This window comes from Rattus norvegicus, chromosome 5 (genome assembly GCF_036323735.1).
Source record: "Rattus norvegicus strain BN/NHsdMcwi chromosome 5, GRCr8, whole genome shotgun sequence".
Taxonomy (NCBI): Eukaryota; Metazoa; Chordata; class Mammalia; order Rodentia; family Muridae; genus Rattus; species Rattus norvegicus.
The window spans coordinates 144845620-144866181 of record NC_086023.1 but is presented as its reverse complement, the minus strand read 5'-3'; the positions used below and the strand labels follow the sequence as shown (position 1 = coordinate 144866181).

At 50.1% G+C, this 20562-nt stretch overlaps 2 protein-coding genes across 9 annotated transcripts in view; both read right to left on the bottom strand.

Annotated features, from left to right (window-relative positions):
* Positions 1–8435: 8435 nt before the first annotated feature.
* Positions 8436–12295, bottom strand: Smim12 (small integral membrane protein 12). 2 transcript variants are annotated; one of them, XM_006238907.5, is made up of 3 exons: positions 12168–12295; positions 9422–9513; positions 8436–9337 (listed from the first exon to the last, which is right to left on the bottom strand). In XM_006238907.5, the coding sequence occupies exon 3, from the start codon at positions 9330–9332 to the stop codon at positions 9054–9056; it is 279 nt and encodes a 92-aa protein (XP_006238969.1). In that variant the 5' UTR covers positions 9333–9337; positions 9422–9513; positions 12168–12295; the 3' UTR covers positions 8436–9053. The 2 variants fall into 2 exon arrangements, with proteins under 2 accessions (XP_006238969.1, NP_001263412.1); NM_001276483.1 differs by lacking the exon at positions 9422–9513 and having other exon boundaries at positions 12168–12246.
* Positions 12296–19084: 6789 nt separating this feature from the next.
* Positions 19085–20562, bottom strand: part of Dlgap3 (DLG associated protein 3) — a 70684-nt gene continuing 69206 nt past the window's right edge. For all 7 annotated transcript variants that reach the window (XM_039109349.2, NM_001301876.3, NM_173138.6 and 4 more), the window contains one exon: positions 19085–19953. In XM_039109349.2, coding sequence (XP_038965277.1) covers positions 19735–19953 — 219 coding nt within the window. In that variant the 3' untranslated portion in view covers positions 19085–19734. The remainder of the gene's footprint in view (positions 19954–20562) is intronic.

Genomic DNA, 20562 nt, shown 5'->3' with positions numbered 1-20562 from the left:
GAGGGCCTCTGCCCTCAAGGACCTAAGGCAACATGGCAATCAGGTGCCTGGTAACACAGCCAAAGAGTACTGACCACAGGCCCAGAGAGGGACTGCTGATCTCTATTTGGAGAAGTGGGGTCTGGCTCCACAGGCTAAATCATGGATAACCAGGAGTCCTTCTGGTAGGCAGCGAGGCAAGAGCCAGGGAGGCCTGACTGAGAGAGCACAGGGTACACAGAAGCTCCAAGGTTCCAACAAGCAGAGCACATGCAGGAGATGCAAAAATCAGGTTCTGCGTCCCAGCTGATGGGCAACAAATCAAAGGGCAGGGTAGCAGCGGCACGACTTTAATCCCGGCACTTGAGAAGCAGAGGCAGGAGAATCTCTGTGAATTTGAGGCCAGTCTCATCCACACGGTGAATTCTAGGACATCCAGGGCTATACGGAGACACCCTGTCTCAAACAACAACACCTGATGCCGCAGGGCCCGGGCATGCAGACCAGGCTTAAAATGGCCTCTGCCTGGTTCCACACGGTACAGGCGGGGCATAGCACACCTGAGATGACCCCTGACACCCAGGGCCCCGGGTGCTACTAAGATGAGCAAGTAAATGGTGGAGAAATGGAAGAGAAAGAGAAGCAGAAGCACAAGGAAGAGAAGCAGAACTGGAGACTTGAGAGTAGTAGGAACAGCCTGATGTGAGGAGCCCAAGACGCCACCCAAGGCCATGATGAGGTCCTCGTCCATGCTGCTCTGTGGGTCATGTCTAGGTCCATGGCCCTGCAGCAGAGGGGGTCTGTTATCACCAAAGCCTGGGCACACCTAGTCTAAGCAGCTGCTTGGGGCCATGTTGATGTCTGAGGGCTGTGCAGAGCTGGCCTCAACCTTCACCTGGGCATCAAGGGAGAGTTAGTCCGAAAGCATGAGAGAAGGGGAGTTGGCCCCACCTCTCACCAGTGGCAGCACTTGGGAGAAGGGAGCACACAGGAACACAGTAGAGCTGGTTCTGGTTGCAAGGGCATCAGGTGAGCCGGCAACAAGGGCATTATCACAGGAGAGCGGGCCCTGCCACCTGCCTGCTGTGTGGTAATGGGGCAAGGGAGAGATGGCCCCCACCTCTGCCTTGCCCCTCACCACTTGTGGCAGCCAAGAGAGCTGGCCCCAGGGTCATGAAGAAGAGCTGGCCCTGCCACTCACTGGCTGCAGCACTCGGGGGAGCCACCCCACATCTTGCCTGGGCAGCACAGGAAGTTGGTCCTGCTGGCCTGGAGGGCATGAGAGCAGGAGAGCTGGCTCTGCCCCCTGCCAGCTGCAGCACTGGGCGAGCTAGGCAGGGCAGTGCAGGAGAACTCCCCCTGGTGGTGGGGTGGAGGAGAGCTGGTGGGCTGGCCTCAGCTGACACCCAGATCCAGGTGAACCAACTCAACCAACATCTACCCTATTATGAACTGCAGGAGTATGTGCAGTAAGCCTGACCTACAGATCCAAAGCTGCAGTCTTCATGACACAGGGTGATGACAGAATATCTGAGAGGAGTCTAGGTGAGCATCGAGTATTGTGTGTAGCAGAAGCCAGAGGCCTCCAGCCAGACTAGTGACTACCAATACTTGCTAGTAAAGAAGGCTGTACTGTGTGATACACTACAGCTTCCTCATTGAGACTTTTGTCTCTCTTCTTCTCTTCTTTCTTCTTTTGGGGTGGTATAGTGAATTTTTTGTTATAAAAAAACCCAGAAATATTATGAGAATGTGTTTTTGTTTTAATCCCAGGTGTAGGATATGAGGCTGCTTCATAGCAGGTGACTGTGATTTGCCTGATGCTCTAGCAGAGGTGTGGTCTTGCCAGCTGCAGATAGTTCCTGTGAGTGTGACATCTGGAATTCTGGGCACTTTTCAGAAGATATTTAAAAGATAGAACCCTGTGGTATGGGACTGGTTGACCCGCTGGTGGTTGGATAAAGTTTGTTACAGTTTTTTGTGGTTTGTCAAGTAGTCATGGGCAAAGAGACTAGAAGAGATTAGATACGCTGATGAAAATCAAACTTGTCCCAAAGAACTCAATGCCCCCAATCAGCAGGTAGCAATCTAATGATAAATCTAATGATATTACTGCCCTCTTTTCCCTCTGTCCTTTTTTCTCTCCTACTTAGTGTAGTGTTAGGGGGTCAAAAGGGAAGAAAGGGGATGGAGAAGGGTAGAAGAAAAAGGAACCCACAAAGTAACAAAAGTCTGGCTACGGGGGTGGGGGTTACAAGGGAGGAGGAGAGGTATGAAGTAATTTTTTGGAAGGACAGAGGGCTCAGTGGCAGGGAGAGCTGAAATGGGACACAGAAGTGCTGTCAATGTCAAGGGACATGGCCACAGAGACACCACCAACCACTAAAGAGAGAGATTATGACTGAGGCTAACCTGAGGACAGCGGATTTGCCACCCCAAAAGCTTTTAGCCCAAATGCCTTCAGCCCTGAAGTGGCTGAACAGGGAGCATGCAAGAGGCAAAGGGCTGAACGCAGAAACTGTGCCAGGGACTTGAAGGGTTTCAAGAGGCCTGGCTGCACATCTTTCAGAGGATGTCACTTCCCAAAGTCACAAATGGACAGTGCTAGGCAGACTGGCGATGCTAACTGCTCCAGCTGCACCTAGCAGCTCAGACTGAGTGGCAAATAGGATGATCAGGGGAAATGGAGTTGAGCATGAGGCACAGAGGGAATGGAAGGGGCACAAACAACACCTTTGAGCTTTTTCCAACAACAACAACAACAACAAAGCCACCCTTGCAGGGAAGCTATTGATGTGTGCAAACCTCAGTGATTTCCAGGACTCATTTGATATGCTTTGAAAGCCATGGTTTGCCTTGGTATTGTGTTAAAAAGGATTTTAAAAGCAGATAAATAATGTCAACTAATGTAATTCATAATGAATAAACTGTGTCTAAGAGGATGAGAGCCACTGCTGGTCCAGGATGAAAATTCATCTCCCAATTGCTAATTACTCTTGACTTTGTAGCTGATCCCCTCTAGAGACTTCTATTTAGCAAACACTTTTAAAAGTGTACAGTGTACAGTGTACAGTGTCAGAATCAAAGACCACTTGCTTATATTTCACTGCTCGGCCTGGCTGCCATCCCACTCAAACAGAAGAGAGAAGGGACGCTTTCCTGGGGTATTACCAGCAGGGGTCTAGCAATGGCATCCATGTTGTGCAGTGGGGAACCAGGAGCCAGGAGTCAGGAAGGTGAACCCTACACCACCCAGTTCTCTTGTCTTCAAGTCCAGGGCTCTGTCTCCCCCACCCACCCATTCTCCAGATCCGTGAGCTCTTGCTGGCTTCCTCATTTTCAAGCTTTGACTTTGCACACTAAGAGCTGAAGCCTGAACTCTCTGATCCCTTCAGTCAAGTTGGAGCCTATAGAGATAAGATGTCCTTAAGTCTGTGAGGGACCTCTGTCACCACCATTCAGCAAAGGCTGCTCTATCCTCCTCCCCACTCACCAGGATCACATACAGCTATGAGGGAAGAGGTTCTCAACCTGTGGGTCGAGACCCCTTTGGGAATTAACCAACCCTTTTGCAAAGTTGCATGTCAGATATCCTGCATATAAGATAATTACATTATGATTTATAACACTAGCAAAACAACAGCTATGAAATAGCAATAAAATAATTTTATGGTTGGGGGTTTACCACAACATGAGGAACTGTATGTATTAAAGGGGTGCAGCATTAGGAAGGTTGAGAACCACTGCTGAGATTTTCATGTTACTACTAGAAACTCTTACCCCTTTTATAGGCAAAGACACCAAGGTTCAGAAAGTCTCAGGGACTCAGAGAAGATCAGAGTTAGCTGCTCAAGCAGAAGACAAACACCACGTCTGCACATGGCTCCATTTCCCTTCTGTTCCACTCCCTAGCTCAGCTCAGTGAGCACAGGGGACAACCCAGAGAGAGAGAACATGTCAATCAAGACAGAGCCACTTGGGCTAAGGAGATGGGGTGGTCAAAGTGATCCCTGGGGCTTGCTGGCCGGCCAGTCTAGCTCAATTGTCCAGCTCTGTGTTCCTTGTGAAACTTCATCTCAAAAAACAGGATGAAGATGATACCTGACATTGACCTCTGACTCCTACACACAGGCAAGCAGGTGTGCACATGTGCGTGCACACACACACACACACACACACACACACATGTATGCACATGTGCACAGGGAGCCTCTTCACTCTGATGCCTGGTTCCCAAACCAGACTCCTGTGTAGCTAATTCCTCACTAGCTCAGAAGTCTGTGCTCCAACAGGCTCAGCGACCCAGGGCCCTGAGAAGCTGACAAAAGCCAACGTGTTCCCTGGCAGGCTTGGCCTGGCAGCTGCCCAGCCGCCGTGTGCTAAGGCAGCCAACAGACACAGGAAAGAGCCTAGAAAGTGGAAAAGCACCAGTGAGCCACCGAGGGGACAGAAGCAAGTCCAGCTCTGCTCAGACAGGATAACCCTGCCCCAAAGGCACTTCATCAGAGGGCTGGGGAAAGACCCAGGGAGGGTCGGAGAGCAAGCAAAAAGTTCCAAGCACACCCACTCAGTAATGTATGTCAGTGATCCCTGACTGTTGGGCCAGGCCATAGACGGCCACATGTCTCCAAGGTGAATCAGCATGATTCACCATGATTACTTTGCTCGCCGCAGCAACCCTGACCTGCATTTGGCCGCATGCACCTAAGCCCTGCAACTCAAAAGACGTCACCTGCACTGAGGCAAAAGAGCAGGCAGCTGCTTCTGTAGCCACAGACCTCAGCCAACCCGTGGGAAAGAACGGTCTGGTTGAGAATATTAATAGTCACTGGAGGCAGTGAAATGAAATTATTTAAAAGGAGGCAAAGTGAGACTAGAAGAAACACTTGGACTTCCAAAGATGGCTGTTGAGGCGTGGGTAGGAGGGGCACCCGTGAGGACAGGGTTATTCTAAAATAATCGGAAAATCTAAAAATGTCCATGGGAAACCCTTTCTGTTTCTGCATCTTTCTTTCCACCCCTCACCGTTTTACCCAGCCTGTATGGAGCTGCATGCACTCAGGCGCTCAGGATACTCAAAAATGCCTGTTTTGTTTTCCTTTGGGGGTGTTTTGCTTTGATTTTTTGGCACACGTCTCACTATGGAGTCGGGCTAGACTTAAACTAGTTATATGGCCAAGGCTTCCCATCCTCCTGTCTCAGCTTCCTAAGTGCTGTGACTATAGGCATTCCCTGCCAAACCTGGCTCCAAATCTTTCCATGGAAATCCAACTCTGGGGTGTAGTCAAAAGGCATCCCCCTTCGATCTTATCAGGGAGGGAACTTTTTCCTTTGTGGTGCTGCCTGGAACATTTTGGAGCACATGCTCCCGAAGAGGGGCATTTCGAGAGGTCGAAGATCCGCAAGCTTGACTTTATATTTTAATTATATTCCTACTGACTGCACTTGTGTACGCACACACTCGCCACATCCTACTGTGGAAATCAGAGGACAACTTGTGGAGGAAGTTGGTTCCCATCTTCTGCCATGGGGATTCAAGGATCAAATGCAGGTGGCAAGTGCCTTTTCCCCACTGAACCATCTTGCTGACCCTTACGTTTTATTTTTGGCTGTTTTTGTTGTTGGGAAACAGCATCTCTTATATATCAGGCCTTGAAGTCACCAAGTCAATGGTGGCCTTGAACTGTTTAATACAGGCTTTACTATTTGTATGTGGTGTGCACGTTGCATGTACATGCCACGGCACAACACGGATGATGGCTAGAGGGCAACTTGGTGGAGTTGGTCCTCAGGCCACCGAATCACCCCTGAGCAATCTCACTAGCCTCACCCTGAAATTCTGATCTGCTCTACCGCCCAAGCACTGAGATCTCAGCCATGCCCACAGCACACACACCCGGTTTATATGGTGCTGAAGACAGAACCCAGGGCTTCATGCATGAATAGTCAACCACTCTACCTACCGAACTAAATGTCTGACCTTAGCTTTGCTCTAATGGGTTGTCAATATTTACAAAACAGGCATAAATAGAAATAATAAGAACAACTTAATTCCATTTCTAGCATCTAAGGGAGGAGATAGGGAAAACCTGGTGCCCTGAGTGACCTAAACAAATGGGAAACTGGGTCTTTATTGCCCCCTATGGACAGGCCTGTGGTTTCTACTTTCCAGTCTGGCTAACCCAGTCACTCACCTGGCACCTGACTGCCCCCTGCAGGCATCCACGTTGACTCAAGTTTAGCCCAGTGCAGCAATCACAGGCCTGGTAGTACTTAGAACAACCACAGAGTGGCAGCACCAGGCTACTGATGAAGCACATCGCTGGCCTAGCCAAGGCTTGCAGAGGTGCTTAGGTGCTTTCAGAACCAGCAATCTTTCCGTCTTTACTTAGGTGGTACACAGTCGCTCCTAAGTCTCCCCACAAGATCTGTTTGAGCAACAAAGGCTCAGCTCAGCAACTCCCGTAGGCACAGAGGGGATGCTGCTGACTGGATTTCCTCTCTTCCACATCACCACTTGCCCCTCTCCCCAGGATACTCAATCCATAGCTGCCTCTCCACCTGACGTCATCCATCAGACCTCTGGGGAGACAGTTCCTGAGGTAAGCAGGAGAAGCGCCTTCCTCATTTAGAGGCAGATTCATACTTAATCAAATAAACGCTCGTGATACTTTCTCTGCATACCGGTTAGCACCTGCTTCTTCTAGTCTTCTGCTCTCAGTCCCTACACAGCCTCCCCAGCAATATGCCGAGTTACAGTAACAAGCACTACAGTCCTTCTGGAAAGGTGTTTTGTATGATGCATTGAGACATACTTCATCCAAGGTCATTTGCTCTTCCTACCACTGACTCAAAATTCGGGGGAGCCTCACATACGACAGTCATTGAGCAAAACAATACTGACATCCAACAGTAGGGAAACTTGAGAACCAGCTTTTGCTAGAGCTTCACTCGGGTACCTAATTGTGCAGCTATTAAAGAAAACAATGAAAGGAACTGGAGAGGTGGTTCAGTGGTTAAGACCCCTCTCCTCCAGAGAAACTGCATTCAGCTCTCAGCACCCAGAAGCAAGCGGTTCATAATCACCTGTGATTCTAACCCCAGGGGTTCTAACACCTTCTTCTGGCCTCAGTGGGGGACACTAGCACACTAGCGCGCGTGCGCGCATATACACATATACTCATATACACATACATACACACACACACACACACACACACACAGAGTAAATATTAAGGCAAACAAAAACAATGGAGAGGGCTTGAAAAATGTTACAGCAGGTAAAGGTACCTACTTGCCAACCTTGATGACCTGACTTTGGTCCCTGGAATCCACATGGTAGGAAAGAACCAGTTCTCAAAAGTTGTCTTCTGCACTTCACACCTGTGTGTGCACACACACGCACGCTCACACACACACACTAAACAAACAAATAAATTTAAAGTACTAGAGGGGTTAGAGAGATGGCTCAGAGGCTGAGAACACTGACTGTTCTTCCAGAGGACCTGGGTTCTTCCCAGCACCCACATGGTGGTCACACCTGTCTGTTAACTCCAGCCCCAGGATACACATCCTTACACAGACACACACGCAGGCAAAACAGCAATGAATGTAAAACATAATAATACAAAGTATTAGAAACACGGTGTGGAAAACAAACAGAATCCATCTTGGTAGCACAAGCCTATGATCCCAGCTACTCATGGGGCTGAGGCGGGGAGGACTAAGAAGTCAAGAACATCCTGGCAACCTGATAGGACTGTTTCTTAAGATTGAAACAGGGAGGAATTTGAACTGTGACAGGAACTGTCTAACGTGTGTGGGGCTCCGAGCTCTACTTCAGCAACCTCGGCACTCCGAGAACAACGCCAACCACCATATGGTAAGTCGGAAATAATGATCTGCAAAAACAATATGAAAGGATCACCATGGAACTCCTTAAGCCCACACAGCTGTAGGGACGGGGGATGGGGGGGGGGATGCCTTCCATCTCAGCTTTTCGGAGGCAGAGGCAGGCAGGTTTCTGTGGATTTGAGGCCACCCTGGTCTATGTAGCAAGTTCTAGGCTGGCCACAGTGACTGTTTCAAAACAAAGCAATATTTAAAACCCACACAGACATTAGGGAAAACAACCAAGTGTGGCCAGCAGCCCACTGGAGCACTGGGAATGAGGATGATCCCTTCCTTCTTCTCATTCCTACCAGATTTCATTACTGTGAAAATATCCCTGAGTGTGTGTGCCACCGATTCAGACCCTGGGGATGCTGCAGCCCTGTGCAATCACGATGAAAAGACTCTTGGGATCTGTCTCTGGGAGACTCAGCTAGCACTCAGTAAAACACAGCTTCCAGCTGTGTGCAGCCTTGGGAAGTCCTCAGACAATACTCAGACATACCCCAAATGTCCGCACCAACTCGGAGGACCCCCAGACCCCGTGCAGAAAACAGAGCTCCATCAACGTGTGCCAGGTGCCACTTTAATTGAGTCCTCACCACAGTGAGGAAGGGTGGAAGACAGTGATTGCTTCCAGGCTAAGCCCCATCGGCCCTGAGGTAACCAACCTCGCTCCCCACAGTAGAAACATGCCTTCCTTCCCCTGAGAATCCCATGCCTGAGCCAACACAGGGAAGGATGTGCACAGAAAAATAAGAGAAGCTCATCAAGGGAGCCAGGGGCATTTCTGAAATTTTTCCAGTGCAAAGACTAGTTGACCTGGAGGTGTCCCTCCTAATGGCAATGATAAACCCCAATCATTCCCAGCTGAGGCCAAGCCCTTCCCCAGGGAGCCTGAGACCAGGGTTCATGCCCCAGGGCTCCTCCCTGCAGTGCTCCCAGGAAAGATCAGCAGCCTGCCCAGCCATGGAGAGAGCCCGCTGAGCAGATGCGTCTTCCTCTTTGCTGGCCCCTACTACGGCAGGTGTACAGCCATAAAGGACCAGGCAGTACAGGTGTGGCTGTGAGTGCACAGGGGCCGGAGTGAGCAGCAAAGCAAATCAGATGCATGTTCTGAAGCTGGGTGGTGTGGAGGCAGGACATGGCATCTCCCTGTGCACCACAGGGACCTGGGCCCTCCATCAATTCTTCTCTGGGCGGTTTCTGTTCAGGACTGCCTTAGGGGCAAATTCTAGCTTGTCCTTAAGGCTCACCACCTGAGTGTGGTCCTTGCCTAGCATCTCATCCAGCTTTCGGTCCTCTCGGCGCTCCAAGATACTCTTCTCCTCCTCCACAGGCTGGGGATCCTTTCCCCTGATGAACCATTCCAGGTGGTAGCCCACAGCCCCGACCACAAAGGCCACAGGGAAGGTGACATAGGGGGCATAGGTACGCACCACGGTCCAAAGCACAGGCCACATGACATCTGCAGAAGAATACAGAGTGTTAGGGCGCTATGAGCGTCTCCTCCTCTAGCAAGTGCAGACAGCACACAGCGTGCTCTACTTACCAGGCAGCCTGGCACCTAATAATTGAGCAGCCACCCCGCAGAGCAGCAAGCAGCCACTGTGCTTTGTGCAACAGTTGGGTCCCCGAAATACTCTAGGAAGTTGCAAAAGATGTGACTGTTAAGGAAGGGGGTAAAAATCTCTATGAACCACACAGTGTTCCTAGGTGCAGATGCTCCTCATAAGGAGCCTAAGGGAACTGCAAACCTGGTATGACCCCAGGTCCCCTCCTCCAGATGTCTGTCAACATCTTGGGAGGGAAAAGAAGTCTTTTCTGCTCGTGAAACTTCACATGCACACACAGGGCCTCAGTGTGAATTCGGGCTCTCTGATGCTAGGTAGTTCCTTTCCCTCAGGTGAAGCACAAGGGGCTTCTTTAACTACGGTCCGTTACCTAACTATTCTGACCTAAAATAGAGGCTTTTTAAGCCTATTCCTGCCGTGGCTTTCCTAATAACCTATAGTTAACAAATCTTGATCAAAACAACTTCACAATCCATGGCCTGCAGCCACTCACAGCCTCATGCTTGTATGGCCCTGAAAACATCACAAACCAATACAGTATTCTAGAGGCCTTAGAGCCCCAATACTTACAAAGTCCCTGTGGAAAATGCTGTAAAATAAATGTAACAAAAACTGTGGAGCTGCGCCTAGGGCCTCCTGCAATCAAACACCAACATAATCTACAAACCCACTCACTCAAATGGCCACTTAGTCACAAATGATTACCACTATTAAACTACTATTTATACCACTGTTTAATTACCATTACAATCATAGAAGGCCACTGGCAATGAACGTAATAATGCTAGCTACCACCATCTACTGAGTGCTTATTCCAAGCCAGGCCTTGGGCTAAGCACTTCACACAATGATCTCTAATCGTCACATTCATGCCTTAGTCGTTGACATGAACTCACTTGCCTGTGTTTATGCTTTCATAACTGTTTCTCCAACACTACTCTCTCTCTCTCCCTCTGCTCTAAGGTGAGACACCCAGACCTCATGGAGGATTCAAAGGCTCCTCCTTTCTCCCTTTAGTTCTGATTCTCTTTGGGGGAACTGGGGTGTCTTGTGGGCCCGAGACTACACATGGACCGTCAAAGGTGAAGAACTGTGGCAGATTCGAGTTTCTCTTCCTGGTCCTTTGACCTGACACCATGCCCTATGCTCTACCATATCTCCCCTGGTCATCACCTGACCCTCACAATACCTCTATGATGTAGGAACTATGTGTTCAAATTCTTGTCTAAGGCCATAGGGGCTCAAAAACACCATGTCGGCTTGCCAAAATCATCGAGCGGCAGGCCCACTGGTTTTGAGGGCAGAAGGAACACCCTGCAGATGTGTGTGTCGTGTCCCTTCAAACGCCTCCTACAGCTCCATCAGCTTAGCATCTCATTACACTGAAAGACTTCTCCTACAATGTACACAATAACAAAGAGGGGAGCTTGGAAGAACCCCAAACTTAATCCTCCGTTCTATTTTCTGTTTTTTTAAGTTTTGGGGTTTGTTTGGTTGTTCTTGTTTTTTTGAGACAGGGTTTCCCTGTGTAGTACTGTCATCCCGGACTCATTCTGGAGACCAGGCTGGCCTCGAACTCAGAGACTGGCCTGCCTCTGACTCCTGAGTGCTGGCATTAAAGGCTTGTGCCACCACCACAGGGATTGTTATTTTTAAGACAGGTTCTCTTGTCATCCAGTCTGGCCTCAAATCCTCAACGTAGCTGAGGATGACTTTGCCCTGCTGATCCTGTGTCCGGTCCCCAAGTGCTTATGATTACAGGTTCACACCAGGTGCAAGTCCTCTGTACTCTGCCTGAGCAGGAACTCTCAATTTTCCAATCTGTCTTAGGGCGTATCAAGCACCAGTCTATGAGTATTATTCTTGTACAGATAAAGCACAAGTTCTATGTGGTCTTGTTCATATTCCAGTCATCCATGTATCTAACACAACCTTCTCTGCGGCAGCCACTATGTGGACCAACCCTACCTGTCTACATCTCTCAAAACACCCTGAAACTCCAGATGTTTAAGAGCCAAGAGCAAAGGACGTCCGGATCGTCCTATGCTCTATGCCTCTCCTCACCCTTGCTATCCTTCCTGGCAAAGGGCTCAGAGGGGGAAAAAAATGCTTGTTGGTCGAATGAATGACAGGCAGCATAAACAAGTTGCCTTGTTTATGGAAGACTACAGCAGTCTTCCACCCACACTCACAAAGAGGTAGGGATACGATAAGCAGCTAGCCTTCATGAAGTCATCCCCAGGGTATCAAACTGTAAGTAACACGAGTGTTTCCCTAATACTGCGACGCCTATTTCCAGCCAGACACGCAGGGGAGTCAGCCAAAGGGTCCGGGTCCAGGTCCAGGTCAACCGTGCGCCAGGAAACCTGTCCCAGTGCCTGGGCCCACCGGAAGTTACACTCCAAATTCGAGGACAGTCATAAGAGGTCTGAGAAGGTGAAACAATCCGCCTTGACAGCTACTCCAGTCAAGTTGGGATGGGAGGACCAGTGAGGTCCGGGTCATCAGTTCCTGTTCCCTGTCCGGTCATGCCACACGCGTGGCCTCGTCACCCTCTGGCCTGCAGGTGCCTGAAGCGGACAAGTTTTGACCGCAGCCCACACTCGGCCACCTAGAGCCGGCCGAGGCCGAGACGGTTACAGAGACGTCGCTCCCTCAACTAGGAGGTCACAGCCAGGAGCCGTCCTCGTGGGAAGTGAAGTGCCCTCAGCCCTAGGAACTCACCTGCGGCCCAGCCCGAACAACCCGGACCGGCCCCGCGCTGCGCCCGCTAGCCGGGAGCAACACGAACGTCGGGGTTCCCAGTAGCCCGCGGGGCGCCGCCCAAGGCCCCGCCTACTAGCGTCCAGGCTCTCTCGGGGAACAGTGATTGGCTGAGCTCCGGCCAAGCTACAGAAGAAACGAAGACAGGCACCCGCCCGTGTTGAGCTAAACGGAGAACAGTATAGTGCCCCCTAGCGTTTCGGAGGTTCCCCGGTGATGCTGCCACAAGCTTGTGAATAGTCAACTTTCATTGATCCAAATGAAATTCATTAGGCATCTTTGATCCGGTGTTACCGAAACCGAAAGCCCAACCCCTAACCTCCAGAAGCTCCCTTAGTAGAGGATAACCTAGTGCTTTAAAACCTCTTGGGATCTGTGCTTTCAGGCTGTGTGTCCTTGGGAACGTCATTAATTAATCTGAGCCTCATTTCTTCTGCATAATGAGCGTCAGCACCACCCATTTTCGCAGAGATGTTGTGAGAGATAATGTTTGTAAAGTACTGTGCCAGGCACGCATCACGCAGGGAGCTAGATTTTAGCTTTGGCGAGTCTACAAATAGCTGAAAGTACCAAGACCCTCTGATTCCAAGTACCTACTCTCTTCCGTGTTTCCACTGTCCCTGAAAAGACATATTTATCATATAGGAAAAGCTTCATGCCCAAGCTCTCTAATTACCCAATATAGTCCTGCCTTCCCACCCTGCCCACACTGATCTCAACCTGACCAGTCTCCTCACAGCTAATAACACACTAAAAAAAATCAACGTTCGAAGCCTGTGTGTCCACGTTCTTTCATCTACCTGGAGTACTCCCTTAAGTTAGCCGTGTCCTTTCTCAAGGTCATGGGTACTCTCATAGGAAGCTTCTTCAAGGCTGTACTGTCAAGTCAGAGACTCTTCCTATTTTAAATCAAAGGGCAAAAAGCTCAGCCTGAGAGCAAAGATGGGGAGGAAGAAGCTGCCAGAAATTAGCAGCCATAATTAGAAGACCTTGATTACTTGTGAATCTGTGGGGAAGAGGAGATCAGAACTGTCTAGAACACAGACTGGCATTTATTTAGTCAGTCGTTCTACAGGCTAAACAGTTGAATGCAAATGGGGACTGCCATCGGGAATTTTCTGGATGAAGAGGAAACAGGTAGGCCCACAAAATGTCATGACAGAAGACACTGAGCGCAGGTCCCCTGGAAGGACAGATCCCTAAGCTGGATCTCAGTAGTGACTGGCAGTTCCCTCCAGCAGATCCTGGTAAGCACAGAAGCTCCAGCTTAAGTGGAAACGACAGCACTTGAGAAGTCCTGAGGCATAAGACCAACCTCCGCCAAGAGTCTATGTCAACTGAGGGAGGCAGAGGCAGAGGCAGGTGTGTCTCTGTGAATTTAAAGTCAGCTCTGTCTACTTAGCACGTTCAGATTACACAGAACTACATGCTGAGACCCTGTCTAAAAATAAAATAATATAAAATAAAATACCAAACATTGGAATTAGTTGTGGATTCAAATCTTGACTCTCTGGACTGCTATTCTGGGAAAATATATTTATAACCTTTTAAAAAGGATTTTAATGATGTGTATTGGGGGGGTGCGATGGTCGCAGGCACCTGTGGAGGTCAGAAGAGGATGTCAGATGCCCCGGAGCTGACAACACCGGAGGTTATGAGCTGTCAGACATGGGTGCTGAGAACCAAACTTGGCTCATTGCAGAGTGGTGTATTCCCTTAACTACCGAACCATCTCTAAAGCCCTATTTGTATTTTTTTTAAAATAAGAAAATACCAGGGTTGGGAATTTGGCTCAGTGGTAGAGCACTTGCCTAGCAAGCGCAAGGCCCTGGGTTCGGTCCCCAGCTCTGAAAAAAAAGAAAAAAGAAAAAAAATAAGAAAATACCCTAGGGCTAGCCAGATGGCCCAGCAGATAAAAGGTATTTGCCACCAAGCTGATGACCTGAGTTCAATCCTCAGGACCCACATAGTTGAAGGAGACTCTCAACTCCTGAAAGTTGTCCTCTGAATTCCCCATAGGGTCAGTGACATGTGAGAATCTACTCACATACCCACACACAAAAAAGTAATAAAAACTGTTAAGACATCCTCTAAAACCTTGTTAAGACATCCTTTAAAACCATGTTAATGTGACGAAAGTGCTTGCCACAGTTCTTGGCATCTGCTCAATCAGTGCTTGGTAATGAATGCTTCTGGACATGTTATGATCCCCAAAATCCATGCTTCTTTCTTCAATGTTCATTCCAATGTTGGTCCATTCACTAATGGAAAAAATTCCAGTAATAGCTTCAAGTTTGTCCATTCTGTCACTCCCCCCACCCAGCCTACCAATGCCTCTAACTACCCCTCAAAATCAACACCATTACCTCTTACCTGGGCCACATTAGCAGCTACCCACCCTCCCACTGCCCTTCAACGCCATGACCATTCCTTTGGCCAAAGAACCCTTCAAAATTTAAATAAAACGAAGGAATCCAGTTTAGCCATGGATTCCTTCTGGCCCTGCCATCTAACCCTGGGCTGATCTGTCTTGTTCTAGCTTGCTTTTCCAATCACTCCAAACACGGTCATCTTTCCAAGCCTTTACCCACACTAGTCCCTTGGCTGGAACTGAGTGTCCTCCCCCACCCCCTTCCATGTCTCCTATGCAAGTGAAACAGATCACGTGGCTTTCCAAACTCACTGTGCCATAGATGGATATTCGCTCCTGTTAGAAATACGCTGAAATCTAACGACCATTGTAAGCATGTGAAGAGGTTGGAGCTTATTTTAAAAGGGAGCAGGCCGCAAGGACCCCAAATCTATGGGTGAGACTGTAAAGGAGTGTTGGTCTCCCTCAGCTCCTTTTCTTCCTCTTGCTTTCCAGCGTGGGGGGATTCAGGAAGGAGGCCACTGTGTTGTTTGTTCTAAGAATCTAAGAACAGGTGGGGCTCGTACAATCCATACTGGCCTTGAACGTCTGACCCTCCATCCAGCCTCCAGCTGAGATGACTGGTATGCTGGTAGCCTTTTGTGTTTGTTGGTTTGTTTTTAAATAGTCGTTTTCTTTGTCGTTCTAAAATTTTATTTAAAATTATGAGTGTTTTGCCTACATGTATGTCTGTGTACTACATGCATTCCTGGTGCCCAGGGGGGTCAGAAGAGGCTGTTGGATCCCCTGGACCTGGAGTTACAGACAGTTTTGAGCCACCATGTAGATGCTGGGAACCGAACTTGGCTCCTCTTAGAAGAGCAGCAGCCAGTGCTCTTAACAGATGAGCCATCTCTTCAGATCCCTTTTGAGTCAGTCTTGCTGTGTGGCCTACACTGGCCTTGAACTCACTGCAATCTTCTCGCCTCAGGCCCCCAAGTGCTGGAATCACAGCCAGGCCTCACCCTGTCCGGTGGTGTTGTTTTATTAGTGGTGGTGCTTTTTAAAGGTTTATTATTTTGTGTGTCTGAGTATTTTATCTATGTGGCTATATGTGCATCACATGTATGTCTGGTCCCCGAGGGGGCCAGAGAAGGTATCGGAGCTCCTGGACTAGGATTTACAGATAGCCATGAGCGGCCAGTGGGTGCTGGGAATCAAATCTCAATCCTCTGCAAGAACAAGTGGCCTGAACCACTGAACTCACTCTCTAGCACTACCAGTTACTTACTGAGGAGATGGGATTGTGATCCGTTAGCTCCGCTGGCTCTGGAGGAGGCTCAAATGCTACACCTGTCCAGACCCCCAAGTAGGCAGGGTTACAGGTACACACTATTGTGCCTTGCCGTAGGCGTTTGTTTTTGTATTTTTTTAAAAGATTTATTCATTTATTATATATAAGTACACCATAGCTGTCTTCAGATACACCAGAAGAGGGCATCGGATCTCTTTACAGATGGTTGTGAGCCACCATGTGGTTGCTGGGAATTGAACTCGTGACCTCTGGAAGAGCAGTCGGGTGCTCTTAACCGCTGAGCCATCTCTCCAGCCCTGTTTTTGTATTTTTTATCTTGTGTTTGTTGTTTTGCTTTGTTTAAGACAGTCTCACTGAGCGAGGTGTCATACATGCCTTTAATCCCACCACTCCAGAGGCAGGGGTGGGTGGAGTCACTGTGAGTTCAAGACTAGCCTGCTCTACATGGTGAAACCCTGTCTTTAAGAAAGAATCTCATGTATACTAGCATAGCTTCAACTTCCCTAGGGAACTACAAATGACCTCAACCTTCTGATCCTCCTGCCTCCACTTCGCAAGTGCTGGAATGACAAGCACGTGACCTCGCCCCTAGCATTTTCCATCTAGAAGGAAGACCTCTCAGCTCCAGAACTCTGTCCGTTATAAAGCATCTAGAATCAGCGTTCTGTTGTGGCTGTGTGTGTCACCCACTCAGCTCCTCTGAGAATCAGTCCCTCTTCGAACTATAGCATTCTGCTCCTGTGCCTGGTCACTGTCAGACAGAGCACCACCTGGACACAAGGACTATCTCTTCCAGGGCACAGAATACTACTCAGGTCGAAGGACCGATACCAAGAGACCAGCCCATAGTCTCAACCCCTGAGGACATTTTATTCATTTCGATAGTTTTGAGACAAGGTCTCTCTGTGTAGCTCTGTCTGTCCTGAAGCTTGCTAAGTAGACCAGGCTAGCCTCAAACTCAGAGACCTCCCTGCCTCTTCCTACCAAGTGCTAGGAGTCTGCCTGGCACCTAGGGACATTTTAAGCCTATGCTCACGACAGGATGACCAGACCTACTGCTTCCCTTTGCCTATCTGCCTCTATGACATGATTTCAGGAAACCTAGCCCTGTTTCTGAGCAAGGAAGGACACAGACCCCTCTGAACTCTGTAATGTGGTCTGAGTATAACGAAGACTCTGAGTCTAGCTTCAGGATTAGGGGTAAGGAGTTTAAGCTCCCCAAACTTGTTTCCTAATCTGAAAATCGCAAAGCCTGCTACACAGAATTGTTTTTAACCAGTCAAAACTCACTTGCATCCCAATTTCAGGATTAAAAAAAAAAAGCCATCTCAAGAGAAGTAATGTTAGCTCAGGCCCCATCTGGAAACCCAATAGAAAATAGACACCTTCGGGCTGGAGAGATGGCTCAGCAGTTAAGAGCACTGACTGCTCTTCCAGAGGTCCTGAGTTCAATTCCCAGCAACCACATGGTGGCTCACAACCATCTGTAATGGGATCTGATGCCCTCTTCTGGTGTGTCTGAAGACAGCTACAGTGTACTTATATATAATAAATAAATAAATCTTTTTAAAAAAAAGAAAATAGACACCTTCTAGTCTAAGTGTCCCCATACTCGGTTGTGTGTCAGAATCACCTGCAGCATTGTTTAAAGCACACTGGAGGGGGCTGGAGAGATGGCTCGCCAGTTAAGAGCACTGGCCTCTCTTCCAGAGGACCAAGGTTCAATCCCCAGCACCCACATGGCAGTTTCAACCATCCAAAGTCCACTTCCAGAGGATCTAAACTTTCGTCTGAAGTCTGTGGTACACACGTCACACACATACATGTATACAGGCAAACACCAATGCACATAAAATTAAAATGTAAAGTCGTGGGGCGGGGCGGGAGGGGGGACGACAGTGGTGATGCATGCCTTTAATCCTAGGACTCGCGAGGTAAAGACAGGAGGAGCTCTATCATTTCGAGGTCCGCCTGGTCTACAGAGCAAGTTCCAGGACAGTCACGGCTACACAAACCCTGTCTCGAAAAACGAACAACAAAAACAAAATGAAACCCAGAACATAAAAGGCATGGCACTGAAGTGGTTGCCTGTAATCTCAGTACCGAGGAAGCAAAGATAGAAGGGGTTGGTGGCAGCCATTAGAGCAGAATAGACAAACTGTAAGTCTGAATCTCCAAAATGAAGGTGGAAAATAACCAAAGGCACTAGCAACCACTGACACGTGTGCACGCGCGCGCGCGCGCGCACACACACACACACACACACACACACACACACACACATTTACTTTAAAAAGAATAGGGCTTGAAGCTACCTCCGTGGTGCCTGCCAGAGGCTAACATTTGCTGAAAAAATATGTAAGAATTAGCTGGTCCAGTGTGGACCCAAACAACAGCCCACACCAAAGGCAGCCTTTTCCTCCTGCCTCAGGGTAAGGCATCAACCCAAAGGGACTATAAAAAGGGCTTTGGGGGTGGGGTGGGGGCTGTTGTGAAGTTCCTTCTAAATTGAGAACATCCTAGATCTAAAAATGTCATGAACTGGCATCGGACCTGACTGGGCCCACTACTTCTAGCTTTGTGACTCTGGAGAGCCCGCTTAAGCCTCCATGAGCTTCAGCCCTTTATCAGTGAGGCTCTGGTTCCCTTGGCTGACCATCAGGAGGCATTCAGAACAGACCTAGTTCTAGCCATGCCTTCTTTAAGTTTCTCAGTGAAGTTGTGTCCTTTATAACTCTTGCAAAGTGTCCACCCACGGGAGGCATCAGAGAAAATGGCAGCACGAATCTGGAGTTTGCAGCTGCTGACTGGATTAGACCGGAGCTAGGAAGAGCACTTGTCTGCTCTGTGGAAAGCGACTGCGCATTCGGTGATTTCTAACAATAACCAGGGCCCCACCCACCCACCCCACCTATGCTCATCTGTACGCGTGCGGCTAGGAGGCAAAGGGACCGGGTTTGAATGAGGGACAAATGGGTTCGTTCCCTCTCCTTTACACACCGCAGGACCCCTCCCAGCAGGCACAAGTCCTTATTGGGACGACCAGAATCCCCTTTCTCCCAGCTAATTCTTCCCCGAAAGGGCTCAGGCAACCCCTGAGATCCCGGAATCAAAAGTGCTCAAGCCCCTGGCCCACATTTTTACTTTCCCTCCCACCCCCATCTTATCAGACAACCCCTCTCCCCCGGGTGGTCTCTTCTGGAGAGAGCTGGCTCCGGTGCAGTTCTGCGTTTTATTTTTCCTGGGATACTCAAAGGGATGTGGGAACAGCCACAGGTGTGGTGAGGGAAAGCCCCTGTCTCCCCTCCCCAGATGTGGGAAAGGAGAGAGGCCCAGGCGCCCTGGTCCTGGATTGGTCCAGCCACTGTGGTCCCTGGGCCCTGTGGGCAGAGGGCTGAGGGTGGAGCCCTGGGAAGGTGGGGCGGGCTCCTAGGCGGGGTTCGGGATTCTTCATAAAAAGCCACGAAGCTTGATCCCCACGAAGCCCAGCCCCGCGGGGTGTGGGGGGGACGCAGAGCCCAGATGGGGGACCCGGCCCGGCCTGGCCCGTGGAGGGGTAAAATAATGACAGAGATGGTGCCCATGGGGGGAAAAGGTGGGGGTCAAAGCGTCGGACCAGGAAGATGGGAGTTCCAAGTGAGGGGCGCAGGGCGGAGAGGCACGACCCCCAGCCTAGCCCGGGCGCCTTTGCGTGGGATCAGGAAGGTAAAAAACCCACGAAAGCGCGGCGGGCAGGAGCCGGGGCGTGCGGTGCCGGCAGGGCGGGCGCACGGAGCAGCCCGCGTTCACAGTGACCTCGACGCTGGGTGTACAGTACGGGTAGAAAACCGCGGGCCCGGGTCGGGCTTGGCGGCCCGGGCGGGTCACAGCCTGGTCTGGGCCTCGGGGATGTAGATCTCGATGCTGTCCGCGCTCTCAGTAGCCGAACTGTGGCGGAACGAGGCGGCGCGCTTGGCCGCCAGGAGCCGCTTGCGCGCTTCCTGCCGCTGCCGGTCCACCGAGTCCAGGGAGCGCTCCTTCACCGGCACGCCCCGCCCCCGCGAGGGCTTCTTTGGTATCGGCGGAGGGACCTTCTTCTCCTCCTGTCGGGGGAGCGCAGAGCTGAGCTGGGCCGTGGGGACCACCGCAGCATCCCTACTCGCGCCCCGCCCACCCCCATGCAAGTTCCCCCAAGGGATGGAATTCGTGTCTCCCAACGGGATAGCGCCTAGATCTGGCCACTAACGCCAGGACCAGAGGCTGCAGGCGCACGTGTTTCCACAAGGTCAAAGGCGGTCAAAGCCCGGGTACGGGTCTCCAAATAAGGACGGACTCGAGCGCCCCCTGGTGGAGACGTTTTCAACAGCTAGCGCCTACATCCAGGCTGAGGGATTGTGGGGAGCATTGTCAAGGATTCCAGGGGCCTGCCCAGTCTCACCTGCGCCGCTCATCTCAGACCTAAGTCTAGCCAGTAGAAGGCTGAACATCACCTAAAAACACCTAGCTCTACTCCCCACACTGCAGCTGGCCAGAGGTGGCCACTGTGCAGCAGTGTGAACAGCTGGACCAAGCACAGGAACATGGCTGTTGTATCTAAAGCTATTCTTGCTGCCCGCGTGTCTGTTTCCCTATGACTTCTCCACACCCACACACCCACCTTTCTGAGAAGGACATTACAGAGTGTGGCTTCCTGGCCTACCGGAGCCCACAAA

What these genes read in the sequence shown, in the direction of transcription:
- Smim12 (XM_006238907.5), bottom strand. Translation starts at nt 9,332, where the DNA reads ATGTGGCCTGTGCTTTGGACCGTGGTGCGTACCTATGCCCCCTATGTC.